General features: G+C 48.3%; 5 protein-coding genes and 2 long non-coding RNA genes across 15 annotated transcripts in view; 2 read left to right on the top strand and 5 right to left on the bottom strand.

The window, feature by feature from the left end:
• The window catches only part of Obsc (Obscurin), a 30,586-nt gene extending 18,703 nt beyond the window's left edge, over positions 1-11,883 (bottom strand). For 2 of the 9 annotated variants that reach the window (XM_066292073.1, XM_066292076.1), the window contains exons 1-14: positions 11,024-11,281; positions 9,901-10,022; positions 9,287-9,436; positions 8,778-8,903; positions 8,545-8,715; positions 8,329-8,494; positions 5,473-5,565; positions 3,940-4,239; positions 3,538-3,832; positions 3,119-3,478; positions 2,734-2,982; positions 1,082-2,308; positions 575-711; positions 100-238 (exon numbers count right to left, since the gene is read on the bottom strand). In XM_066292073.1, the coding sequence (XP_066148170.1) occupies positions 100-238; positions 575-711; positions 1,082-2,308; positions 2,734-2,982; positions 3,119-3,478; positions 3,538-3,832; positions 3,940-4,239; positions 5,473-5,565; positions 8,329-8,494; positions 8,545-8,715; positions 8,778-8,903; positions 9,287-9,436; positions 9,901-10,022; positions 11,024-11,053 (3,565 nt within the window). In that variant the 5' untranslated portion in view covers positions 11,054-11,281. Of the gene's footprint in view, positions 1-99; positions 239-574; positions 712-1,081; positions 2,309-2,733; positions 2,983-3,118; positions 3,479-3,537; positions 3,833-3,939; positions 4,240-5,472; positions 5,566-7,302; positions 7,448-8,328; positions 8,495-8,544; positions 8,716-8,777; positions 8,904-9,286; positions 9,437-9,900; positions 10,023-10,843; positions 10,962-11,023; positions 11,282-11,746 lie in introns of those variants that run through there. The other 7 variants (XM_066292079.1, XM_066292080.1, XM_066292075.1 and 4 more) reach the window with 6 other exon arrangements.
• An 851-nt stretch (positions 11,884-12,734) lies between these two features.
• LOC136344537 (uncharacterized) lies at positions 12,735-14,301 on the bottom strand. The gene is made up of 4 exons (XM_066292086.1): positions 13,905-14,301; positions 13,499-13,794; positions 13,211-13,447; positions 12,735-13,163 (listed from the first exon to the last, which is right to left on the bottom strand). The coding sequence occupies exons 1-4, from the start codon at positions 14,252-14,254 to the stop codon at positions 12,967-12,969; spliced, it is 1,080 nt and encodes a 359-aa protein (XP_066148183.1). The 5' UTR covers positions 14,255-14,301; the 3' UTR covers positions 12,735-12,966.
• Positions 14,285-17,541, bottom strand: LOC136344534 (obscurin-like). The gene is made up of 7 exons (XM_066292083.1): positions 16,898-17,541; positions 16,690-16,847; positions 16,496-16,632; positions 16,229-16,444; positions 15,083-15,733; positions 14,736-15,029; positions 14,285-14,652 (listed from the first exon to the last, which is right to left on the bottom strand). The coding sequence occupies exons 1-7, from the start codon at positions 17,159-17,161 to the stop codon at positions 14,333-14,335; spliced, it is 2,040 nt and encodes a 679-aa protein (XP_066148180.1). The 5' UTR covers positions 17,162-17,541; the 3' UTR covers positions 14,285-14,332.
• An 82-nt stretch (positions 17,542-17,623) lies between these two features.
• RagC-D (Ras-related GTP binding C/D) lies at positions 17,624-19,408 on the bottom strand. Its single transcript, XM_066292085.1, has 7 exons — positions 19,247-19,408; positions 19,031-19,179; positions 18,575-18,981; positions 18,380-18,519; positions 18,188-18,330; positions 17,992-18,140; positions 17,624-17,943 (listed from the first exon to the last, which is right to left on the bottom strand). The coding sequence occupies exons 1-7, from the start codon at positions 19,247-19,249 to the stop codon at positions 17,765-17,767; spliced, it is 1,170 nt and encodes a 389-aa protein (XP_066148182.1). The 5' UTR covers positions 19,250-19,408; the 3' UTR covers positions 17,624-17,764.
• Positions 19,409-19,456: 48 nt separating this feature from the next.
• On the top strand, positions 19,457-20,254 carry LOC136344540 (uncharacterized). The gene is made up of 2 exons (XR_010732979.1): positions 19,457-19,839; positions 19,900-20,254. It is a non-coding gene; the product is annotated as an uncharacterized lncRNA (long non-coding RNA).
• Positions 20,255-20,929: 675 nt separating this feature from the next.
• Positions 20,930-23,582, bottom strand: LOC136344559 (uncharacterized). Its single transcript, XR_010732980.1, has 2 exons — positions 21,403-23,582; positions 20,930-21,205 (listed from the first exon to the last, which is right to left on the bottom strand). It is a non-coding gene; the product is annotated as an uncharacterized lncRNA (long non-coding RNA).
• A 507-nt stretch (positions 23,583-24,089) lies between these two features.
• Positions 24,090-26,564, top strand: LOC136344556 (exoglucanase B-like). The gene is made up of 4 exons (XM_066292112.1): positions 24,090-24,443; positions 24,498-24,932; positions 25,174-25,619; positions 25,676-26,564. The coding sequence occupies exons 1-4, from the start codon at positions 24,238-24,240 to the stop codon at positions 26,503-26,505; spliced, it is 1,917 nt and encodes a 638-aa protein (XP_066148209.1). The 5' UTR covers positions 24,090-24,237; the 3' UTR covers positions 26,506-26,564.
• The last annotated feature ends 272 nt before the right edge of the window (positions 26,565-26,836 follow it).

Here is a 26,836-nt window from a genome sequence, read left to right as displayed (position 1 = left end):
GCCCGTCCGGCATTTGTCGCAATCTCATTGGTCACAGGCTTTTGTTTACATCGTGGAAATTTCGATTACGAATTTAGCGCAGCGTCAGTTGAAACTTACGTTCGATGCTGGTGCCACGTATGGTCTTGATAAAGTGAGGTCTGTTGCCTTCCAAGTCCTCGAGCTTGTCCTCGGCGGACTTCTCCCTGCTGCTGCGCATGGCGGTCGACAGGGACTCGACGCTGCCGAGAGACTTCGCCTGGAAATCGTGACCGGCATAGGTTACAACGTGAGTGCTATCGCTGAGCGTTTGAACGCCCGAAGCGCGCCTGTTTAGCAAAGCTGTTATCTCAGCTACAGAAGATTTCCTTCGAGCCGAGGAGGACTCGGCGATCGACACTTTGCGCTCAGTCGATGTCGTCGTAGTCGATTGCTCCTTGGAAATTGTAAGCGTAGCTGTCGAAGCTAACGAAATTTCTTGCGTTGCCTTGGATTCGGTAGAAGCCATTGCCGTCGACCGTTCCTCGGCGATTGTAAGCGAAGCCGAAGCTGGCGAAGCGCTAGAAGCTGAGGCTAGCGAGACCTCTTGGGTTACCTTAGATTCGGAGCTTTCGATTCTCTTGGATTCACGAGAGTGGGACTCCGTCTTCGTGTAGGATTCAGATTTGAGCTCACGCGATTGGCTGTGGTGCTCCGATTTCGATTCTTTGCTGTTCAGCGCGGAAGATTCCTCTACAAAATGTACAGAGCGTTTAGTCCGTTTTGAGCTTGATTAACTGAATTATCATTCATGCGATTTACCTTCAATCGAGACGCCACAGTAACGTTAAACTCAAAAACTTACAGTACGCACAGTCGACATGACGTCGTCGCGTGACGTCCTGCGGACTAGCGTCGCGCGGCGAACGGTGTTGCCAAATCGCGTTTGAAACCATTAACTCATAGTATTTTGTGTGTGTACCGAGTGTTATTTTTAGACGGACGATATGTTGACGTTAAATTGTTTCGAACCGATTTTGGCACACCCCTGCATTTAAGAGTTTAAAAATGTATTCGAAGTTCTCACTTAAAGAAATTTGTCGTTTGGTTAATGATTCCTCACCTCTATCGATCCTCGAAGGCCTGTCAGTAGACTCAGCCCTCAAATATTTGCTCGAATACTTCGAATATTGATCCTCCTCCTCCTCCACTGTCCTCTTCGTCGTAGTTTTGCTCAGTTCACTGCTGGTCTCCTCTTGATTTCTCAGATACTTCCTCGCATACTTTTCATACGGATCGTCGTCAAGATTCTTGGGCTCGATGTTCTCTTTCCTCGAAGCCCTCCTTGAAAGTCGCGTCTCCTCCTCCGAGGGCTTTTGCTCCGCAGATTCGGTACGAGAGTACTTCCTCTCAAACTTAGCATAAACATCCTCCTCCTCATCTCCGGTAATCGGTCTCTTTTTGGTGTATCTATTAATAAGTTCCTCGGTTTCCTCGTTGGGCTCTCCTCGAGATAAAGACCGAATGCTGTATCTACTGCCAGAGTCGCTGCCCTCTGCAGAGACAGACCTTCTGGAGAATTTAGACCCCAAGTCTGAACCTAAAGTCCGTTTGTAGCTCAAAGGATCGCTGCTGTCCGGGGGCTCGTAGCCCTCCACGGAGCCCCGAAGGGACTTCCTTATTGTGTACTTGTCATTGTCACCTTCGGCCTCTAAAGTGCCGCGCAGCGATCTAGTGCTGTAGTAGCCCTCAGTAGGGTCCCCTTCGGTGATAGTCTTGCTGGTGCTGTATTTTTTGGTATAGGGGCTGCTGTAGTCCCCGGCATCATCATCGGTAGCAGCACTTCTGAGCTTTCTAGTCGAATAGCTGTAACTATCGGAGTCGTCATCCCCTAAAGCAGAACTCCTTATCGGAGGTTTCCGGGGGGTGTACCCAGTGGCGTTGTCATCATCGTCGTCCTTCACGTACGAGGAGGACAAAATTGAGCTGTACTTCGATATCTGCGGCTCGTACTTTGAAGTGTCGTACTTGGACGAGTCGTACTTGGAAGCGCTCTCGTACTTGGATGTAGGGTCATACTTTGAGGTAGTATCGTACTTCGAGGATGCAGTGTCATATTTAGACGAGTCATATTTCGACGAGGCTGTATCGTACTTGGATGATGTATCGTACTTTGAAATGGGGTCGTATTTGGAGCTACTCAGAGAGTCGTACTTGGAACTGCCCAGTGGGTCTGTCGAACTGTAGCGGGTGGAGGATTCCGTGCTGTATCGAGAAGGAGAGTGACCGCCTTCTGTTGAGTATGATTGGGCGGTGCGTCGGTTGTACGACGATTCGTATCCGCCCGGGTCTGTGGAAGTACCTCTTTAGTACTTATTTGTGATGAAGCGAGTTAGATGTCTTCGGCTGAAGCGCAGCTGCGGGTTATGCGTGCACAAACTTACCTGCATCACTTGAAGCTTGCTGTCCACCGAGCGTCCGGTTCGTCTGTCATTTTCCGTAATTAGTCGAGTTTCTGTTTCGAGTCGAAATGGCATAAACAATTTTGCAGAATTAACTTAATCGATTTTTGAAATTGCACGTTGCTGCGGTTGGCAGAACGTCAACTGGCACCCTGCCGATGCAATTTCAACTGAAAATAACTCGATCGAGACCCTTAACGGGTCGAAAAGATTCAAGATGAACTGGTCAAAATCACGCAGTTAATGTCGCAAGCAAACACACTGTGTTAATTACAAAGAAATCTCTGATTTATTCGTCCTATTCAACGCTAACCTCTAGATGATGAGGTGTATCTTCGGCTCATATCGCCTGCAACTTCCACATTAAACTCAACTCCGATCTTAAAGTCGGTTTTAACAGAGTCGCTGGAGCCCTGCGACTCTACTTTATAGAGCTTATCAAGGGCGCTTCCCGGGACTTTTTCGGGTGGGGTTTTTGGTATGTACTCGACCTTTGCCTCGGGGACTCGGGGATTGTTCAAGTGAATCAACGGCTCTACGGCTTTAAGTTTACGTAAGTGGCCTACAATGAAGCAAACGCAGGTGACAGCGGCATCTGTTATCTCAAGTTGGGGATATTATTAAAGATATCTGCAGCGCAGAGGTGGTGGCTACGCAAACTATGCTACGTACGATTGGTTGTATAAGTTCAGACTTACCGTCTTCTTCCTCGACGGGCTCTTCCGGTTTGGAAGCCTCGCTAGCCTCAGGGACCAAAGTCCTGTCACTGGACGAGCTAGAAGAGCCTCCTCTGGGGTCGTTTACGTGGTAGAGCGGCTCGACCGCCTCTATTCTCTTTAAATGGTAATCGGCGGGCTCTACTGCTTCGGATTCCGGGGTCAAGATGTGCTTTAGGGTGTCCGATTGGACCAAACCGGTGGTGGTTGTAGTGGTTCCCAAGGTAAAAACCGGCTTCTTCTCTACTAATGTCTCGTCGCTTGCTTCTGAGACAACTTTCTTTTTTACGGCTAATTTAAGCTCGGACACTAAGCTGTCCTGCTGGGCAGTTTTTTTGACCCCTAAAAATGTGCCCCTAGGGTTGTCGGGGGGCGCTAAGAAAAACTCGATAGTTACGTACCAGCTAGCTTGGCGGGGTCCTTTTTGACTTGCTCTAATTTGGGTTTTTGGTCTTCTTCGAGGGGGACTTTGTGCTGGGAAGAGGGTTCAGTGGGAGGCGAAGCGACTTGAAACTCGTCGCTGGTGGTCTCTTCGCTTTCTCCGAAATTCTTGGCGTATTCTCTGATCTCTCTCAGCCAGATTTTTTTAATGCGATCGCGATGGGCTTTCAGGGTCAGAGACTGCCCTCCGACTTTGTCAACTAACTCGAAGACGTGTTCACTTTCGGGATGATCCCTGACTTCTACTTGCGGTAGCTGGAAGAATGCTCGATGTTGGGGAAATGTCGGACATGCGCGTAGAATAGAGCGTTTCCAGTCAAACAGTCAGTCTGGGACTGAGTAGCATTGAACGCGGGGCTTACCCTAATAATATCTTTAAGCTGGAAGATGGACCGGTCCTCCGATATGCGTCGGACCTTGCAAATAAGCACGCGCGCCTTAAAGAGAAATAGATAACGTTCCTTGGTGATGTCTCCAAAGGTGACGCTGAACCTGTCATGGGCTAGGAGCCTGCCCAACTTATGGATGCTCCCTTTGTAGCCCTCGATGCTCGATGTGAACTTGTCGTCTTGTGCCCTGTGAGGGACGCTTAGCATCAACTCAAGGGCCTTTTGGAGATCGGCGTTGTTCTCGCCAAGACACGCGCTATATCTTACCAACTCCTAAAGGGACACAGACACGTTATGTTCGAATTGAAAATAAGCGTTTTTACCTAAATTAACTGAATATGTACCGCGCACGGGGCGAAGACGTCTCGGCTTGAATTCTAAAGTATCCAGAACTCTTTCGCAATTTAATATCTAATATAAACTACACAAAATTTTTTAATGAGTTTTCCGAGTGAAAACTCCCAATTTACCGGCATTTTTCGTGCGATTCGCATTAAATTAATAAAAAAAAAAAATGCGACCTGCCGGGACTTGAACCCACGACCTCCGCATTGCGAGTCACAAACCGCAACTACTACACCACTGAATGGGATTCGAAAACTCGTATCAAGTGACGTTTTACGTCACTCATGATAAAGAAGTTCATAAAGATAATAAAGTAAATCTTTGCGGTTGAATGAGGCACTTTGCGGCTTTAAATAAACCAATCAGATGCGGCAAACCGTCGCTTTACATATCGCAATCTACGCCCCGATCATCACAAAAATCCGTCGAAATCTCATTGAAAATGGCCGGCGAGCCGACTGACGCGAGCCGTGATTGGCCGATTTCGAACGCTGCCGCGCGCGAAGGCGCAGCGCCGTTGGCCGACGCGTCCCGTGCAGACTATGTAGAAAATCGGCGCGGGATTCGACCAGTTCCGCGTCGGAGGTCCGATGATTTTCCGAATGTGCAGGAAGACCGAGTTCCCCGCGAGGCGTCAAGGTCGCCAAGACAATTAGCAACGTTAAGGGGGAAAAACGATTTTCGCGCTGTCCATACGAAAATAAACATCGAACCATCTTTCGCGAGTTTTGCACGCATTCGAATGTGAAATCCACCGTGTATATTTAGAGCGGGACCGAAATAGCGAAATGTTGACCCACTTCACGATTCGGCTCACCTAGCTTTACAATGTCAGGCCGCAAATTAGTCTTTTCAAGTTTTAAACAAACATTTGTTGCTCTCCGCTCTGAACGTGATTGTTCGCGCACAGATTTTCGCAAAATTCCCATTTTCGATAGATCCGAAAATTTGGCACTTGACGAATTTTATCCAACAGCGTTATTTCAATCATTGCCGGGCTCCTGTGCCGACGCCCCCAAATAGATAATTCGGTGTTAAATATAAGACGACCTTAATGTTTTGTTTGCGCCTCTCGCAAGTGATCAGAGTGAAGCGAATCTGACACAGTTTTCCACATATTATGAAACGTCGAGTTGTCCGTTGTGGTTCCCTCGCACTTACCTTTAAGAGAAGCTGGTAGTCGTTTATGCGTTGAATCGGAAGTTTCAGGTGCTCGGATATGCTTTTGTCGTCACCCAGGCGTTGTGACAACTCCTAGAACCCAATTTATTTATTTTTAGCAATTTATTTTATTTATTTTTAGCAACGAAGAGATAAAGCGGTGAAATTATTTTTAATGAATACAGCCGGATTTCGTGAGAGCCGCGCGCGAAATCGTTCCGATTTCATTTACGCTCAACGGGCGCTGAATAAAAATAATCGCCAAGTTATCTGTGCAACGGGAATCAGAGAGAAACCGAAGTTTATTAATGAAGCTTGTAGACATGAAAAACGCGCCCCGCGAGAGATTTTACCAAGCTACAAATCGCCTTGGGGCTCGCAAATGATGAATCGAACAAAATTAGATGATGACGAGTCTTGAAGTCGATAGAAAGGAGTCGCGGATTCGAACCCCTCTGTGGACGATAAAAAAAAAACCTATGGACCTAGCTCCACACTCGTTTATGCACGTTTGGTTGAGCGCCGGAACCTCTGAGGGGCACCGCGGCAAGAGAATCTACAGGGGGGCGCGCATAGTTCGCCCCCTCTTGGCGGGCCAATAGCTTGCAAAGCCGCTGCCGCGAATTTAAACAGGTCTTCGAAGGCTCCTCGATAATTTCAAAGAATTTCCTCAGGTAACTCGCTCGGAAATCACCTGGCAAACGCGGCACTTTTAGACCATCCCCCGTAGCGTCTGCGCCAAGCCACCAAGCCAACGGGGACGTCTGCGCGGTCTCCGGCCAGTGGGGCGAAATCTCCGTGTTGCAGGACAGTGACGCGACCGATAAAAAAAAACAAAAAAAAAAACAAAAATTTCGAAGAGATCAACGAATGTTTATTTGTGTTTTCTGTGTCACGGCGATGGGGGGGGATTCACGGTTTCGTTGCTTCGTTCGCACCTGCGGGACGGACGGGGCTGATGGACAGTAGAAATTATTTTCTGTGTCTGACGAATATTTCTATTCCTATAACACGAGTGTCTGTAATGTTTGTGGATGTCGCGTTTACAAAAACAACGTCGAGGTGCCAAAATTCCGTCGAGGACCGAAAAAAATGAAAAAAATTTCGACTTTCTGGAAGTTTCTGCTCGTAAAGTGCCGCTGAAATGGTCGCGCTTGCGCAGTCGGACGATAGTCGACTTTCAGAGGCCGCGCGGTACCTCCGGCGAACCCGCCGACGAGGGTTGCGGGTCCCCCCCGCGTCGGCAACGACCTGCGTGCAACAGCCGGGATCCGGTTTTTGGGCGTTTTTGAATCATACGATAAAAATATTTCTGCGAATCTATTTTGGAAGATGGAGCGCAATTGATCGGTTTATTTTCACTCGGCTCTCTGTCTGCTTTAGAGCCGAAAAATACGCAAGAAGTCGCACAATTTGACCTACGAGTGTTACCCGAAAAATTAACAAATAACTCCAGTCGAGCGTTGCCAAAATGCCGTATCACGTACTGTCGTTACCTACGTCCGAGTGTCCGTCCAGGATCGAGCAATTCCAGCCAAATAGCCTTAATTTGGCCGCGCTTCGCGAACTATCTGGAACGAAATTTAATTGAATTTGGCCAAATTCCCGCTGGAACTGTACGCTCGGTACTCGCAATTCGAATTCCAACTAAGAAAAATAATAATAATAATAATATTAACCAAGATTCGGTACCATCCGAAACCAACGGCCGGCGAGGTCACTCGTGCGCGTTTGGCACCGCCGCGAAGCGAATCGGCCACGTAATGATACTGATGACGTCACGGCAATATAGGGCAGTGACACGTGGTTGCCTGTCAGAGGGCTTCCTACCTGTGGATCGAGAGTAAATCCACGCGATTGCAGGAGAAGCACTCACACACGACGGACGGCACTCGACTGAGCAACAGGGGCGTCGCGACGCCGCGCACTAAAGATAGGCATGGAAGATTCACGACGCCCGGATGTTGCCGCCGCCGGTTTTAAATGTCCACCACGTAACCGGATTTTTCGCATACCCGGGGGGGGTTTTCTCCTCGTTTCTTTTTCATCGGGGGGCATCTGTCGAACGTCCGACGCCGACGAGCCCCTGGAATTGACAAGACCGACAACGCGCGTGATTCGTGTTGATATTAGGGGACGGTGAGAATGCGAGAAAACGTCTCACTGAGAGAGCCGAGGGCGTGAGAACGAAATGTTCGTCAAACGCTGGGGAAGCGGCAGCATGGGAGGTGCGTTCGCGAACGCAGCCGCCGTCAAATTTACGTTGCCGACGTGGGGCCTACGTCGATTGTTTCGGGCGGCTGCGTTCGAAGTTTAGCTTTCGACGCCACATTTGCCCGATCGAATTTTGTCAGTTGCGACACTTCTTCTTTCGCATTCCGCAATTGACGTTGCCGCCCGAGCGAATCGCCGAACAACGCACCCGGTATTGCTCGATTGCCGAATTACAGGGTGTCCAAGCTTGAAAGTGCCTCGTAACGACTCCTAGAGAAATTAATTATTCAAACAATTCGTGATGTCAACTAATCAGTTGCGGACGGTTTATGGGGGCGTTCCGGGTGTCGTTTCGAAGGGCGGAAAAAATGGATTTAATGTGAAATACGAGGAAGTGGAAATTCGCGTCCCTCGACTCATCCGAAATGAGAAAAAGCGAAGAATACATACAATCATTAAAAATAAACTTGTTTTGGAGCGCGAGTGGGAGGAATTTTACGCAAGCAGCCTTTGCAGTTGTATTTTTAGATTGTCCATTTGATATTGCCGATCCGAATGATAAATTCCAATAAATTACTTTGGGAGTAAGAAAACCTGACGTTACCGTTGGGAATTGCGTGGGGCCCGACGAGAGGCACTCACCGTGAAGTAATTGAACGCATCGTCCGAAACGTCCAGAAATTCCTGGGCCATGTGCTCGTCCCTGCAATAGTTCACGTGATAGTCGAAATCTCTCTCCAGCCGCAAGAAGGCCTTCCCCAGCAGCGTGGGCTCGTTTGCGTAGTACTTCATGCCGTCCATCAGAACCCTGGCGGTACTGTTTTATGATAAACGCAACTTCGATCGAGGCCTCCTTACGTTCGGTGAAATTCGGCGATTTCCTTCAAGTTCCCAAACAAAATGTCGAAATTGTCCTTAATGACCTTCGGAGTCCTGCCCGATTCGGAAGGAATCAGATAGTTGTGGACCACGTAGTCTAAATCCCGGACGAACTCCTGCTCAGTTTCCACCAGCTCCGTCACCACAGCCCTTAAAAAGGTTACACCCTCAACATGTCGTCCACCTATCTGAGAAAATGTTAGAGTGTTTACTGTCTTCTGAAGGCTGCATCTCCAGGCAGGCCGGAGGAGCCCATCGTGGGGTCGTCTGCAGTTTGCAAAATTCGACATGGCACCCAACCTTGCTTTTGCTTGCCATTTACCTCTCTTACGAGCCACCTAAAACCCCAAAGCTTTTACGCCTCGGTGTCTCCTAAGTTGCGCCTACTCACAATGGACGTGAAAGACGCAGTGCATTGTTGCACCCGCAGCGAAGTATCCTGCCAGCGCCATCTGTCGTGTTTCGCCGCATCTAAGCCGAATGAAGCGCGGAGCGGGGTAGAGCACGAAGCCCTAGCGCACACCTTAATCTTCCCAGATTGTCTTACAATTCATTCCATTTCCATTGCCCTCGGCTGTAGCTGAACCCGTTTGGCAGAGACGCAGCGAAAAGGGCACGAGAGATGGCGCTGGTAAGATTTGTTCCTTCGAGATTTTTACGTTCACAAATGGACACTCCGATCATCAACGGGGCCCTACGAGAACCGTTTTTTGGTGCTTACCGCGCATTAACGTTTAATCTAGTGGGGGAATGTCTAGAACTAGCGTGGGTGCGCCGGGGTTTCACTGAAAGTTTGTGTCTTGCAGCGCTGGCATCTAAGAGTTTACTACCTCCGGATAGTTTGTCGAGCTCAGGGTCCAGCTTCATCCGCCTGCAAAGTCCATGAGACATATATGTGGTCGATATTCGTGCCCACGGCACGGCGAAAATGGGCGTGAATCAATACCATCAGACATAAATTTTTATACATGTCGTTGCCGTGGGAACACCAACCCGGTTTCGAGCTTCCCCGAGATGGCACCGATGCTAAATTGGACCGGATAAATGAACGTGTCGAAAATAGCCACGTTTTGCTTAACCGGGGAATTTTAGGTTAATTCAGTAATTAGCATCGTCGTTGCATTTTGCGGGCCATCAATAGGGCCCGTATGCCAATTTCCTCGTAGGTAAACAATTCGGTCAACTACTTGCTAAACGATAGTTGTACGAAAAAAGTACAATTCCGCACCCGTGTCATCCCTGGAAAGATTATCTGTACGAATGCGCTTAAGAGAGTTTTCGCACGTAATTGGCGACACCCCTTGAACTGTCACACGAAGTGTCGCATTCACTTACTTTGCAGGCGAAGCTGGATCGTTGATTTCGAGCAGCTCCACCTCGTCTCCTTCCTGCAGATCCAACTCATCGTCGTTGTTGGCTCTGTAGTCCTGCCACGCCACAAGGATTTCTCCGGGAGTCTATAGGTGCGCAACAACAAAAATTCGTTAACTCATCACCGAAACTACAGCGAAGACCTCGTTCTGTCGACAACAAAAGCTCACAAAGATGTTATAGCGCCTTTCAAAGCTGAGAAACGTCGATACATGGCGGTGACGCAGGTGCGGACCCCAACGTCACCAAGTGCGCTTTGGACAAACTCCTTCGCCATATCGTCAGGAGTTGTTATTACGGCGCAGCGTGAAAGTCCCCGATTTCGCAGAACGGGGCTGCTCGCGACAGTCGCCGTAGTTGGGGGGGAAATGACGGCACGAATTGATGCTCAATTTTGAGAGAACTAGGTGTGAGCGGAGGAAGATTGTTTGGGCCAAATTGTTTGAGGTCGCAACTGCCAGTTTCGAAGCATCCGAAAGGAATTCAGACGATTTCGCGGCGGTTGAGTGACGCGCACGCTGATTTTTTTTTAAAACTACATCAGATTGTGATCGACAGTTAAGGTCGAAATGGGCTTTCCGTCATACCCGTGCGGAGCACCCGGAAGTATTTGTCTGATTGCGCACTGGCGGATTGTGAGGAGAGAATATTGTATGGGTTTTGCCTAATAAACAAGTTTTTACGTATTTTCGGCAGAGTATCCTCGTTTCGGCGTTAGAACCGCTGAAATTCTATTCAATAACTATGCAAAGCGCGGCAGCAGTCGCGCGAATGTGCCGCACCGCGGCGGGGCGCATTCGCCACGTCGTCAGGAAAGTTCGCCCGTTTTTCTTTTCAATTTAGCGGAAGCCTTGCACCAAAGCTAGCGTTAGCAAAACAGCCCAAAGAGCACACTTGTCTTACATACGGGGTGTCTCAAAGTAAAAAACATCGGTGGCTCGATTCAGTTGCGTCAAGTCTCGTTCGCTCTTCTTAAGTTTCTTTCGTAAATACATGTACAAGTGTATCAGTGTTATCGTGTGTCTCTGTAAGAACAAACTCACTGTGAGGTACGCCACGGAAAACTGAATGATGGAGAGATACTTACGTTAGTCGTTTCCTTAGAGTGCGATGCCATAACTCATTTTAGCACCTAAAAAGCAAAGGTATATTGAGGGATCGTAAGTTGCACTGGAGGGAAATCGCACTATTTTTAGACGGCCGTTTCGCAATGTGATTTTAATTAGTCCTGGTATTTCCTTTGGGTGCTCGGGAGAGAGCGTTATTGGTGAGTAAACTTACTAAAATTAGAGAAAAATTTGTTCACCTGTTACCGCGATGCGAGTTTTCGCAAATCACAAGACCGAGGCACGGAGGCTGGCAATGCAATTGATCTATATAAAGAGTGGGTCAGTCAATCGGACTAGGAAAATATCAATTAATTGGTTGAGAGCCAAGTGAATAAGGTAAAGGTGCAACCGTTGCTTTGGATGTGAAAAATGCGATTAGGATGGCGATTTACCGGGGATAAGGTAAGAATGCGGGAGCTGAGATGATACAACGAACGAATTGCATGAGATCGGTCTTCAAGGTAAGACGAGAAGCCGACTCTTGGCAGTGAAATCGCACACAAAAATACAGCACTTCGTCAGTGTTTCGTGTATTTCGAGAAACGTGCGTTAAACCTATTTACCGCCCGAGGTTCGGCGTTGGGCGGTGTACGTGCAGATTTCGATGGTCACCGGTCCGGTTTTGGCACCCGAAAGAAATCCCAGATGGTCCAGGACGCACATTGAACGAAATCGCCCCGTTCAACTTGAAACGTACAAACCTAATTAGCGTCGAAGTGCACCCTGAACAACGCGGATCAACTAAAAAAACTAAAAATAAACCATTCGATTAAGTTTACGGACGAGGACTAATCCATCGTAACGCTTTCGCATCCACATCCACTTCGTGCGGCTATTCTCGGTACGGTCCGCGTGTTACGCTTTGTATATTCCGATCGCGGATCAATGGATGAGAATCCGGAGTTATTTCGGTCCAACTTTAGGAAATAGCGTGGAGGTCCATTTGTTTAAAATCAATCGTCGCCGCGGCTGGAAAAGCGCCGCTGCGGTCGCATCGGCGGCGAGCGATCGGCATATACAGGGCGGCTCTCCGCGAAGGAACGCGCCAAGAAACGCTGTTCTCGAGTAAACGCCCCGCCCCGAATCCGAGAATCCCGCAATCTACGACGTCCCACCGCACGCGGCAACGTCGCCCGCTTCCTCCGACGCGTTCAGCGTCCGTCGACTCTCCGCGGGTCTAGGCCGAGGCGCGTTCGGGCCCGTCGCGTGACACTTCGGGTCTTCCAGTGGCTTCGTCGCCGCGCTCGCTCGAGGGCGTTTCCGCGATCGGCCGCGAGGACTCTCGAACGCGACCACCGGCAACGCGGCTCCGGCGCTGACGCGACCCGCAGTCTTCGGCGATCCGCGCTGGGGTTGCGAGGTCAGCTGCGGCCGCAGCTGAGCTCTCTTCGCGATAAACAGATGAAACCATACGTTTCTTGCGCGTGTGTTTGTTATTCCCCTCTGGTGGCGTCACGCGAGCCACGTCCCGCAGTCGGGACAAATTCCTCTTTACAAAATTAAGAGCCGCGAAGTGGTCCGCAAATCGCCCCGGCACGTCCGTGGTTTCCCACCGGTCGAATTGCGCCGGCCCTTAGCGCATGGCCGACGCGCGTGACCCGGATCGGGCACTCGGAGGCAGCGCACGTCACAAACAGCGGCGCGCCCGGGCCATTTCCGTTCTGGTATTGCGATTGCACGTTTTCGATTGATTATTATCAACAAATAGGCATTTATTTTCGTCCTTCATCATTAAAACTAAACCGGCTTGGCACCGCTCCCACCTTCGGCCGACAAAATACCCCCAAACGCTGCGCACACTTGCGGGTAACATATGTCGCAATCGCCAGTGGCGTAGCGGGCCACTTCACCCATCCGTCAACAATTTAATTCACTTCTAATTTACTCCAAAACTGCGCGCAACACATGCCCCTCCCCGGAGCTACTCGATGGGTGTGCCGGTGGTCGGAGTGAACACCTTCTTCAGGTGCGCCTCCCTCAAGGTCTCTACGTTGTTCTTCCTGAACACATCGGACACGAAGGAATGCGATGCCTTTTGGTTTTTGCAGTCCGACGAAGGCCTCCCCACTAGCCAGTCACCAGTGATCGTCTCACTTCCCTCACAGACGCGGCACTCGCCTGCAAATCACCGATCACACCAACTCACTGTGACAACGCAGACTCACCCAAGAACAAGGCCACCTTTCTCTCGTTATAGGAGTTGAGCGTGAGGACGATTTGGGCGGATTTAAAGAATGGGCGTTTCGCAGAAATGTTCCATTTATCCTTGGAAACGAAGCCGTCCTCACTCGCTGGTTCCAGGCTCTTCATGGCGACCTCGGCCTCGCCATCCACCATTTTGATGTGAAACGTCACGCCGGCGGACTCGCTATCCCAGTAGCCCTCCACGTTGCACAGGGCCCCTGCATCAAACGGTTGTTAAAGGTATCGCACGAGAGAAGTTGCCCGGTAACCTTCTTTGGTGGAGCCCTTGTCCGAGGCATCGATCAGGCTTTGCATGTCCTTCAACACTCTCTGGAGCTGGCTGGTTTCGCTGGTGGACTTCAGCCTCTCGTCGATGAGGCTGTCCACCACTATTTCCTCAGTTTTACCTGCAGGAGAGGTCGTCGAGTATCCCGTTCGGTCCCTTCTTAATTTGGCATCGACCGCGTAGCTCTCGCCATTGTCCGTGACGACCTGGCCCCCCGTTGTGGTACTACCTGCACTTGAGCCCGAAGACGAGTCTTCAATAGCAGTTTCTGTTGTTTTTCTGAAAGTGGCACTAAGGGTAGATTCTCGCGACGACTATTGGGGGAGAGACCCGGGGGTGCGTAAAATGAAGGGGGCGAAACTCCCCCCCGTTAGTCAAACAGCACCTACTTTAGGGTGACGCCATTTCCCAAGGGAATGGGAACGATCACAGGCGCGACGGTGAAATTGTCCCCCAAATTCGGCTCGGCGACCAAGTCGTCCTCGAGCTTGACCGGTGGCAGGACTTCCCCGTCCTTAAGGGCGTACGTGTCGTTATGGTTTTGTCGTTTGTTCCTCTCCGGTCGTCTCAAGCGTTCGATGAAAGCCTGCAGGTCATGACTCATCGGGTTCTCTCTGACGTAATCCTGAGTGCGTCGCGCGATCTCCCTGCGCGCGGCCCCCCGCAGATTGTCCTCATCGTGGGCCCCTGCCCCCAGGATAAGAACGAGAAACGGCAGGATTCTTGCTGGCGCCGACATTACGTTGAAGGGTTACAACAGAAACGTCAGTTATTACTTCAAAATTGTTTATTTTTCAAAAAAAAAGAACTTCTAAAGCTAGTCCTCCTCGTTTTTCCTGCGCATGACCGCCAGTGCTGTCCGGCACCTGACAGTCCCAACGCTGTTCTCCAAAACGCACTGATACACGCCTGCGTCCACCATTTTGGCCCTCCTGATGCCCAGCCGGAATTCCGTGCCGTTGTTGGACGTGATCAGCTTATTCCGGTCCTTCTTCTCGTCGGGGTTGATCGCGGTGCCCTCCCAGTACCACGTGGCCTGCGGCAGGGGGTTCGAAAATGCCCTCACGGTGTACGTAATGTCATCCGCCTCTCTTAGGACTGCGTCGGCCATTTGCGCCTCCAGAATGACGGGTTTGGCTGCGACAAAGCAAAAAAATCGATTCAGGTGGTTCCCGGAGTATCGCCTTGAACAGTATCGACGATAAACATCGCTCCCTTACTTAGAACGTTAATCAGGCAGCTGCTCTTGGCGCTCCCGAAGCTATTGGAAACCTCCACCTCATACTCCCCCCTCTCGGCGTAAGACACCTCCTGCACAATGCAGAAAATCTTGTATCGCTTCTTCCCGAACATCTCGATTCCCATTTGAACCCGCTCGTTAGGGTCCAGTTCCTGGCTATTCCGGAACCACTTGAACTGGGGCGACGGGTTCCCGCGTACGAGCACCTGCAGCTTTAGTTTGGAGCCTTCCTCGACTGTCGCGTCGTTGAGCTGCACTAAAACCCTCGGAGAGCCTGTTGAAGGTTTTCGTTAGTAAGTTTAAGTGAGACATGCGCAGTTCAACTACAGTTAACTGTCAGAGTGGCTCTGGCCTCGTCCTGTCCGCATTCGTTGACTATCCTGCAGAGGTACTGCCCGGAAAGGTCCGTGGTGGGCTCGTTTACGATTAACTTTATCGTGTCCTCGCTTTGCACTCTGGTCAGTTCGGGAATACCATCCAATAGCTCGTCCCCGTCCAAAAACCACCTCACTTCAGGCCTAGGGAAGGCCTCCAGCCTCACCGCAAACTCCACGCTGTGGATAATGTGGTAAACGTCCTGCTCCAGGGCCAGGGCGTCGTCGAAGCGTTCTAAAATGGTCGGGGCCTTCTTCACGTCAATCCTCACTTTGTCCTCGACGACCCCGTGAGCGTTCTCAGCTCTGAACGTGTAGACGCCGGCGTCTTGTATGACAGTGCCGCGTATCTTCAAGAAATAAAATCCGTCTTCATCGTCGATGTGAAGGCGCCTTCCCCCGACCAACTGGGTGCCGTTTCGGAACCACTTGATGACGGGTTTGGGCTCCGCCACCACCTTCGCCCTCAAAGTGACGGTTTGGTCTTGGGAAAGTTCCAGGTTGGGGCCCAATTTGTGGGTGAGGCGCGGTTTGCTGTAGACGTAGACGCCCCAGAAGTGGGAGGCTTGAGCCAGGCTATTGGTGGCCACGACTGAGTACACTCCTGGAATTAAATGGCGGGTTGGAAGAGGGCCTGCGGCTCTTAATCGTATACAAAAAATGCCCTAATGTGCGTTTGCGGGAATTGGGAGTTGGAGTCAAAGCGGAATCGTATTGAAAGTGGCGCCAAAGCGCCGTTACTTGAAATTCCCCCTGCGCCCGAAGTCGCGGCTTCGGCGCAGAGAACGACGTGTCACGTGGTCAACATCATCAGTCATCAGAAAAAAATCATTAATAATGTTTCTCCGTGTACATTGCCTTTTGCCCTCGAATCAGCCGTTTTTCTCAGTGTAGCTCGGCGATGACGTCACACTGAATGAAGGTAAGCGCTCCGGCAAGTGTATGCCTGGTTGCCGTCCTCACACGTTCGGTTTTGACTCGAATCATTTCCGTGATCGGACTGGCCTTGCGGGGATCGAGTTCAGGCGAGGGCCCAAGACGCGAAACTCTCTAAGACCGGTCCTGCTCCCAATTTATCAGAAAAACGATCAAAACTCGCCTGTATCTTGCAAACTGGTGTCCTTCAGGACCAGCGTATACACTGGATAAGCCTCCTCGACCACCACGCGATCGCTCTGCTCGATGGGGCGGCCCTCCTTCAGGAACTGCACCTCGGGCCTGGGGATTCCGTCGACTTCCGCGGGCATCACCAGTATTTCGTCCACCGCGATGGACAGGTCCTCGATTTTCGACTTGATTGCCGGGTACTTCTGTCCTGCAACGTTTCACGGGGGCTCATCGATCTTGCCTCAACTCAAAGACTCACTGATAACGTCCAAATTGATGGTGACCGAGTCGAAGCCGATCTCGTTTTCGGCCATCACGGTATATTTGCCGGAGTCCTCCATGTGCACGTCTTTGATCACCAGCAGGAGGATGTGCTCGTGGTTCTCGTGGTAGATCCTAAGAAGGGGGTTCGTCGTGAGACGTTGAGTTTGGCGAATAATGGTTAGAACGTACTTGTATTTGCCGCTGGGCTTGATGGGCAAGTCTCCGAAAGTGCACCGGATGTCCGGTTTCGGGTACCCGTTGATTTGCACTTGCAGCATGGCCTGGTCGCCTTCGTTGCAGACAATTTCCGTTTTCTCCACCACCAAAGAGGGTTTCCAATGTCTAAACTACATTATTTATATTGTTTTCATTTGGTATGAACCGCAGGTGATCTTACAGGCTTCCTCTGCTCCCCCTGGCTCCTCTCGCCGGCCGCCTGATGGTCAACTTCTCCCTTTACCACAGCCCCAAAGCTCAGTATTCCTCTGGTGGTTCTTGCTACGGACGTGAGCGTGCACTCCTCGGAACTCACGTGCTGGAACACGAAGGCGACGGTGTCCTCCTCGTCCCCCATGAGGGCCTTAAAGTCCTCCTCCGGCTTGTATAACTGGTCCCCATCTTTCTTCTTTACGGCCTCCCTTAAGACCTCCTCGCGGGACATTTTTTTCGATAGTGCAGTGGCTTATAATGCGATTTAATGATTGACAATTCGGCTCGATTGGTTGATTGCCAGGAGCAATCGATAAAATTAGGTCACAAGTGAATTTGTTGGACCCACTTTCGGCAATAAAAATAGAAGGACAAAGTGCGAGCGCACCACCGTTTTGGATGTGGAATCCGGTTATGTAAAATTTCATATTTCGCCTCTCTATTTAACTGAAAGGGCTTCGGTGACTTGCCCCGTGGGGGAGAGGCCCCACGAGGTGTTAAACAACCTTGCAATGCGATTTCCATAAAACTGCCTATTAAATCGAGTTTAAGGACCTCCTTCTCCCTCCTGCGCTTGAGAGAACTTGCTCACGACTCGGGGCACCTCCCGAACGCTTATGCGGCTCGTGGCGTCGCAGGGGAACCACGCGCTTATCAACATCATCCCTTATATACTATTTTTACTACATAGGACAACTGTATAATATTATATTAATTCATTCTTCAATTAAAAGTTACAAAACATAAAATCAAGCATTCAAACAAATTAAATAAAAAAGTCTTATATATGTAAATAACGTTATCCAAGGCACGCTTCATTGCTTGCAAGCTAAAACTACCCTAAGGGCTGCTCGTCTATCAGCGTTGGGCTAATGTGGTTCCCTCCAATCCCATTTCCTCCGTTCGCCATGGGGCTGCCCACCGAATTATTCACTGGGGACTGGCTCTTATTCCTGAGCTCGAACACTTGCTGAATGGCGTTGCGGAAGCACAAGAAGTTGTAGTCGATAATGCCTGGAACGTTCGGGTTAAACCTAAATAAAAGATCAGAAACCAACTCGCCTTTGTGATCGAAGTTGTCCGCTCGCAGTATGCACACTAGGGCTAGGAAGTTGTTGACTTCCCTCAGGTACAAAACTGTACCGTTGTTGAGCTTTATCAAGCTCGAGCTTTGCTCGTCGAAAGCGGCCAGTTCTTGCTCCTCTTTAACCCTGAAAATTGCCCTTGAGCGACCACTTTATGGACCCAACATATTTACCCATATATCGAGGAAAGATCAATGACTACATCAATCATATCACAGCACAATTCGTAGCTTTGCATGTCAACAGGGGTGGAATCTGTTGCAATGTAAATTTTAGATACCACATCAAATAAGAAGGATTTTTCAATCGCGGAATTCTGAAACTTACTCGTTTTGCTTTGCGAAAACAATCTAATGAAAACTCACCGTGTTCAGGATATTGAGCAGGTTTTCGAGAGCTGGTAACTGTTTGATGAGCTTCTGAACTACTTTCGAAAAAGCCTCAAATATCGAGTGATCATAGATGGAAGTCAAGTGGAAACTCAAATGGATTTGTTGGTCGTAACCTGTCAAGGCAGAAAATCATCTGTCGGATGAATTTATGTGAGTAAAACCTCAGACCTGAGTCACTCAAATCATCCATAGCCCTCTGGTGGATGTCCCTCTGGCACTCCATCTTGGAGTCATCGCCTAGACCATCTACTTTATGTATGAACACCTCAAATTTAATGTGAGGATTCACTTTGTAAGCTTTAGTGACAAACAGGTTGAGCTTATTGAGGGCTTCCAGGTAATCGTCCTGGGCATCTATCACAAACACTAAAGCCCCACAACCACCAAAAATCATGTCAAAGTCAAAACAGGTATCGAAAAAGTCTATCTGTCCAGGGAAATCCCATATTTGAAACTGGACAAAGCTGGAATTGTTTATGTCATCTTTGATGATCTTATTGGTGCTCTCTAGAAAGAGAGTTTCGTTTGGGGACATTTTGTGGAAGACCACTTTTTGGATTGACGATTTTCCAGAGCTGGAACGGAAAGTTTGGTCACGGAGTTTCAGTTTGGGTAGAGATATACCGTCTGAGTCCCATTAGGAGGATTCTCGGTTTGTGATCTGAAGGCGTGGTTTCCTGGTCTCCGTCGAAGGCCCCATAACCGAAATCTTTAGGGAAAGAACTGGCTTGGCCATCGAACGGGACCACTTCTTCGTCATCCTGGTATGAGGACTGAAAGGCATGATTTGTTTGAGGCAAAATTCAACGGTATATGGAAGAAAGTTCTATGACTGCTTACCATATTTTCAAGCTGGGAAATAATATATATTTGGAGGTGTATAGGTTAATAACTGTTAACTTGTGGCATTTAATAGAGAAAGAATATTAATCGTTCTAAACAAATTGATATTTTTTTAATTAAAAGATTGTTTTTGTTTTGGTCCGATTTCCATTGACATTGACGTTTGAATTTAAAGTTGGCTGTTACGTTTTGGTTATCACCAATGTGACAGCTTCGACCACAGTAGTGACGTGACGTTGACAAATGAGTTGACAGTAGTACGATAGATAACCTTATGAGTGTGCACTGTTACTATTAATACAACGCCCATCTCTACTAATCGCTAATTTTTCGATTTCTCAGGGTACTATCGGAGCAAACATTTGAAACTGCTTTTGACATCTGTCTAGAAATTTCTTGGAGGGAAAATTAGTTATTTTTTACCGTTTTTGTTTGTCATACTGTTTTTTTTTTTAATGTTTAAACTGATCCTGTGTGAAACTAATTTTTTCAATTTTCCTCCTAGCCATGTCGCTGGCAAGGAAAATCAATTTCACCGACTACCGAACAGCACCAATTCAGAACCTCAACCCCTATGCAGACAACAAGGGGTGAGTTTACCGCAACACACACACACTACTGTCCTTAATTAAACCTTTTCGATCTTCCAGGAATGTGGTAGCAATTGCAGAGACTGACTACATTGTAACAGGAGCAGACACCCGTTTAAATGCAAGCCTTCAACGTATACTCGTGACTAAGGGAATCTTTTTTTCCTCGTGAACACTATTGGGATGGGCTGCTCCAGCTGCTGATGTTAAACTTTTAATTATACTGAAATCCTGAAGTCTCGCATGCAGATGTATTTGCAAGAGCACAACAGCTTTTGCTTAAGTGTTCTGTACTCTGTTGTGCCACAACATATTTTTCCTAGAAAGGATTAAACTTGTTGCTAGGGGTACTTAAGTGATTGTGTATTTGGAAGATAATTTTTTAATCATAATAAAGTTATGTGATCCACGTTAATGTGTTTTTCTTTGACCTACATAATCCTTCATTATGGAGGATCTAAAAATTTGAAGGAACCTGTAGACATAAAAGACTTAAATCAATTTGCTACAAAAAATCAAATACCTTCAATCTCGGAACATTTCAGTTTTTATTCATTTTTTTGTACAAGACGGCAACGTACGCCGTCGGTAATTCAATGACGGAATTTGATTTTTTGGCAAATTTTTCAACCTCAATTTTGCCTAGAGTGCACGCTTGTTAATTGGCTAATCGCCTCGCATCTGTGTTCCTGATACGAAATGTTCCATTTCGAGTAAAATATTTGAAATGCGACGAACGACTTTGGCCGGCCGGTTTTGAACTCCTCGGACTTCCTCTGCTCTCCTGATCGGAAATGTTAAAATTGCAGTGGAATACTCGAAAACGCAAAATTTGAGTGAAGCAAGAATTTTTGCGTTAAAAAAAAGGGAAAATTGAGCGCTTTCATTTCAACAAGAATTTAGTTCCGCAACGGGCGCACGTTACAGCTTTCATACTCGCGTTTTTCGGGACACAAATTTTTGTATTTTTTGAGACCAACAATCGAAATTGTCCGATTTGACTGTCGCCTGCGGCATGCCAAGGCTGTATCGAATGCCTAGTGCAAAATCAAATCTCGTTGAAATCGGAGCACGCCAAAAAACAAACAACTAATAATAAAACAGTATTTAATTCTATTTATAAAGTTACACGAGAAAAAATATATATCACCGCGTCTGGGAAGTACTCCACGCTGTTTCCGTTTTTCGATGAAACTTGGCATTTCTTCCTTGTAATCTGGCATTTGCAAATTTTCCTGCATTTCATTTCCTCCAAATTCGTAGTCTTGCTTCACGTTTTCATCAGTTTACTGATAGTAAAAACTCGACCAATCGCTTTGAAACTTTGTTATGAAACGTTTTTTCATAACCTCGGGAACTGGCAAAACTATTGTGATAAATAAAATTAGACAGTTACTGTATTTATCAATTATCACTTCAATTATTAATTTCTGTCAATTATTAAATTATAAACATAAAAAATATATTTTCAATTATCAGGCAATAATCATTAATTATTCACATTGGTTTCATAAAAAATATAAATAAACAGAAATACTACAGAATAGTAATTTAGCCGCTAACCCTTGGCCTGCCCTTTTGCTACACTAGGGGCTAGTTATAGTGATCGTTGGGAAACAGAATTGATTAAAAAACGTTTGTTTAAAAACTCTTTCAGTGTAATAATGGCGTGACTACGGTCGTGCTCGATACTCTCGAGCCGATCACGTGAACGTGGCGTGCATGCATTTCCATGAATATTCTATCTTCGTAAGACGGAGGATAGATGGCGCCACGAGAAATTACGAAGTTATCCTTAATATAGTGACGTGTAGGAAACACCACGGGAAACCACAGAGGGATACTTGGCGCAGTGGCGTGTAGATGGCGTCAGATCGAGCTTCGGGCAACCCACAATACAAACGAGCCTGCTCACGTTACCGCTCGTGGATGTTTATTCACGTTTTTTGTGCTTTTTTTATGGTTCTGAGCGTCATTTTTAAAAGAAATAGTTAACGCAGCTGTTGTTGAGCTATGGGGTTTGTGTTTCGACTTTCGAGTCGGTAGTGGCCGGTAAAAGTACCGGTCAAAACCCGAACCGGACAACTTCGTCTTTTACGTCTGGAAAATTTTAAGGACCACGCCAAGGAAATTTTTGGTCAGAATGGCCAAGTCGCTGCGATTTGGACAATACTTGGAACTGACGTAGGATACTCCAAATGCCCGCGCGGAAATCGAATCGTTTCAAATTCGTACTACTTCACCAGCAAACACCAAGTTTCGGGGCACAAAAGTGATGACTCAGAGGTCACTTGCCGCAGTGAAAGGGTCAACTGAAAAGCTGACCAGTCACCAATATGAGTTCCGCCGAGTTTAACATGCTGATCGTGTTATTTTTAAGCTGCCTGTGCAAGTGCAGTCACATTTAAGTGTGATCACGTTAATAAATTTATAAAATAATTAATAATAAAACGGAGGCAATTGAGAGAAGTTGAGGCGTATTATTGATTGATATCGAGCTGAGGATAAAATTCTAAAGTGGGCACTCAAAAGTGAGCTGATTAGACATTGGTCAAAAGCACTGGCAGTACCTAGAACATTGCTATCTATCTAGGAAAACTAACTTCCAGATATGTTAATGCATAAGTGCTTTGTTTTTGTGTGTTTCCTACTTATTTAGCAATAAAAATAGAAACGATTACGAGACCTTAAATTTAGTTTTTGGGGCCGACCGTATTTACGAAGAAAAATAATTACTTTTCACTGTAAGTGAGGAAACGTCGGGCACCAATTCCGTGGTATTTGCGACAATACTTTTTGCACGTACAACCTGCATACCATATGGTTGTTTAAGGATTGCGCGTTCGTCTGCGCAATCGCCCCAACGTGCATTAAGTTTTCTGAATCTTTAAACGCAACAACAACAGCAAGAATCCAAAGTGGCACTAGAGCACTGAAAACATTTAAAATTCGCATCGAATCTTCTTGACATTATGGTGACCAAATTCCTGTTAAGAGTTAGTTCGGGGTACTGCCCGAGGGTCCACTTACCTTTGGTGCCGCAACTGTGTAATAACTGTCTCACCTGAGAATTCCAGACAGGCTAAGAACATCAACGTGGAGGCTGGAAACCTCCTGGGGAGAATTTTCCTCTAAAAAAGACGGTGACGAAGCCTGAACCTATACGAGCTGCAAGCCGTCAGGCGCTTTTCGGATTCAAGTTTATGATGGAGTTCCAGAAGTGTCGTTTATGGTGTATCACATCTTAGAGCAACCCACGGCGTTTGCGCACATTTGTCTTTAGGAGCTCGATCTTTCGTTCAAGCGCTTTTGCGGATTCGAAACACCACAGGATTACCATCGACGTTAACGGTTCCGAACCTTGGAATACCTTTTGGGTGTCGAGGCGGAATCCAGGTTTTTGACCGTGAGACCACGACGAAATGAAATTCGATGGCACCTCCCTGGGAAAAACATCATGTTAAATTATGTTTTGGTCGAGTGCGGCTCCCCAGACGTGACCGAACGTTACTCGAATTTGGAGAGATCCATTTGCGCCAGCGACATCGTTAGTCGGTTCTGAGATTACTAATCCATCAATTAGGGCTCTCGTTTTTCTTCAATCTTTGTTTACAAGCTGCTGGAAAGCGCGATACGTAACGATGAAATTGCGCTTTTACGATCTTTCCATCGATTCCAACGACCGACGGGCGACACTGCTTTTTTAGAAACAAAGAAAAAAACCTTTTTTGCGCAACTTATTTTTTTTTTATACCTTTCTTCACCTCCTTAACGGTGTTTTGGCGCCCCCAACCAGCCTCGGCCGAAACTCGAACTCTTTCGGTGTCCCGAAACTGGACGCTCCAAATGGCGCACTTGAGTGGGTTCACTTGATCGGTCCATTGTGAGTGTTCTCTCCTAATTAAAAAGTAATCCATTCTGATTGGTAAACAACCTGTTTATCCGTTTAGTAACAAATACCGACTCCATATGAGTGTTTTCGAAATAGAATTCTACACTCAAAGAACGAAATGCGCGACCTAAACCGTTGGTAGCTCGAATGGAAAACGCAGGGCTCCAGTGGTGCACGAGGCGATTCGCGCCCCGGGGGTCGATTCCTCGTCGATACCCTTCACCGCGATCGCCCTTCGATCTCCGCCACTCGCCAATATCGTTTCTTCGGGTGTATCTCGAATGCAGATTACGTCACCGCACGTTCTTCTAAAATGATCGATTAGTTTATTAAAATTCGTCTCCAAACCACCCTATCGACGATCGAGTAGCGAAATTTCACATAAATACACCGCTGGTACCATGGGCTGCACCACTCGGTTTCCCCCCCCGTTCGAGTCCAGACAGGTGTTCCATATCGAAACCTCACGGGTCGGCTTCCATCTGTGAATTAGCGCCGATCGGAAGATGGACGCGTTGGCGATTCTCGTGGTTGCGCTGGTGGCCACCGCCCACGCTGGTACCTACACCGATCGCTTCTTGGAGCAATACGACAAGATCAAGAGCGCCTCCAACGGGTATTTTTCTAGCGAAGGAGTGCCCTACCACAGCGTCGAAACGCTGATCGTCGAGGCCCCCGACCAGGGACACGAGACGACCTCCGAGGCATTCAGGTGAATTTTCCCTACGTCTACCTTAGTTCAGCGATAATTACACAAAGAACGCAGCTACCACATATGGTTGGAGGCCATGTACGGCGCCATCCAAGGAGACTTCTCCAGCTTCAACTCCGCCTGGGAGACCATGGAGAAATACGCCATACCCACCCTCCAGGACGCGAATTCGAACTACGACCCCTCCAAACCGGCCACCTACGCCGCTGAACTGGACGACCCCAGCGAATACCCCTCTCAGATTGACAGCAGCGTCCCTGTCGGTCAAGATCCTTTGGCTGACGAACTGAGGTCCGCCTACGGATCTGACAACTTTTACTCGATGCATTGGCTTTTCGACGTGGACAACGTCTATGGATTCGGAAACGTGCAGGGACAGTGCGAGGCCGGACCTGGGACCTCTGGACCTTCCATTTACAACAACTATCAGAGAGGACCTCAGGAGTCCGTGTGGAAGACCATTCCTCAGCCCACTTGCGATCAGTTCAAGTGAGTGAACTTATTTTTCAAGTTTCGACTGTTTCGGCCCTCATCAGGCCAATTGTCCGCTTGTACGCGGCCGATTCGAGAGTGTCGATCACACGTTGAATTTCCCAATTTTCCTATTACGCCACTTGTTTACACTCATTACGTGAGAGTATGACGTATTCACGCCTTTTAGGTGTGATGAGATCAGACGTAGAGAGCCACAATTGTGACGTAACTTTACTGTTTTCCTCTTTATTCACAGATACGGAGGTACCAACGGGTTCTTGGACTTGTTCACGAAGGACAACTCCTACTCCCAACAGTACAAATACACTGCCGCCCCCGACGCCGACGCCAGGGCCGTCCAAGCCGCCTTCTGGGCCAACCAGTGGGCCACCGCCAGCGGCCAACAGAGCTCCATCTCCGGCACCTTGGAGAAGGCTGCCAAGATGGGTGATTGGCTCAGATATTCCATGTTTGATAAGTACTTCAAGAAGATCGGGAACTGCTATCCGGCGTCTTCCTGTCCCGGTGGTACCGGAAAGGACAGCGCCCACTACTTGATCAGTTGGTACTTTGCGTGGGGCGGCGCCTACAACGCCCAATACAGTTGGTCTTGGCGCATTGGAGATGGCTCCTCTCACTTCGGTTACCAGAACCCTCTGGCCGCTTACGCTCTGGCTAATGACCAGTCGCTGAAGCCTAAAGGTCACTTGACGGTTTTTTCGTGTCATTTTCTTGTTAGACAAATTTCATTCAAACAGGTGCCACTGCTGTCCAGGACTGGACCGAGTCTCTGTCGAGACAAATCGAATTGTACGAGTACCTGCAGACCAAGGAGGGAGCCTTCGCCGGAGGAGTCACCAATTCGTGGAAAGGGCGTTATGACACGCCCGATTCTGACCTCTTGAACGACACCTTCCATGGCATGTTCTACGACTGGGAGCCCGTCTACCACGACCCTCCATCCAACAGATGGTACGGTATGCAACCTTGGTCCGCCGACCGTTTGGCCCAGTACTACTACGTCACCGGAGACAGCAAGGCCAAGGTCCTCTTGGACAAGTGGGTGGCGTGGGTGATCCCCAACATCAAGTTCACCGACGACGACTTCGAAATGCCCAGCAACCTTGGTTGGAAGGGTGATCCGCCAAACGTTGACGTTACCATCGAGTCGTGGAGCAAAGATTTGGGTACCGCTGGTGCCACTGCTCGTACCTTGTCGTACTACGCCGCCAAATCTGGCGACTCTTCCGCCAAGGAAACTGCGAAGAAACTGTTGGATGGCATGTACAACCTCTACAGAGACGACTTGGGTATCGCCACCTCCGAGACTCGTGAGGACTACTCCCGCTTCAACGATGCCGTCTACGTACCCTCCGGATGGACTGGAAAATACCCCAATGGCGACGTCATCGATTCTTCGGCTACTTTCCTAAGTCTACGTTCCTGGTACAAGGACGATCCTGATTGGCCAAAAGTCGAGAACTACCTTAATGGCGGTGAAGTCCCCTCGTTCACCTACCACAGATTCTGGGCTCAAGCTGACATCGCTTTGGCCTTTGGAGCCTACGGGCTCCTCTTCGACGAATAGACGACTTCTCTTTCGCGTTTCTTCAGGTTTAAATAAATTATCCGACGATCAAACGAAAACCATTTTGTTTTATTTCGCGTCTTCGACGTTTGTGCTTGAAGGGAAAAGAAACGCGCATGCGCAGAACAAAAAAAATAAATCGTTCCATACGCATGCGCAGTACCAAAAAAAAACCATTCGATGCGCATGCGCGTCGCCGAATTCACTCTTTGCTGCAACAACGGAAAATTACCGTGAAACTGCGCCATGCCCCTGATTTTCCCTTGGGTCCTCTGAAGTGTTTTGAGTAGACGGGCGCCATTGGCGCGGGTAGTTAATTGAACCTGTGCAG

This window comes from Euwallacea fornicatus, chromosome 17 (assembly GCF_040115645.1).
Source record: "Euwallacea fornicatus isolate EFF26 chromosome 17, ASM4011564v1, whole genome shotgun sequence".
Lineage (NCBI taxonomy): Eukaryota > Metazoa > Arthropoda > Insecta > Coleoptera > Curculionidae > Euwallacea > Euwallacea fornicatus.
Note: the sequence above shows the minus strand (reverse complement) of the source record. Positions and strands in the feature narration are given on the sequence as shown.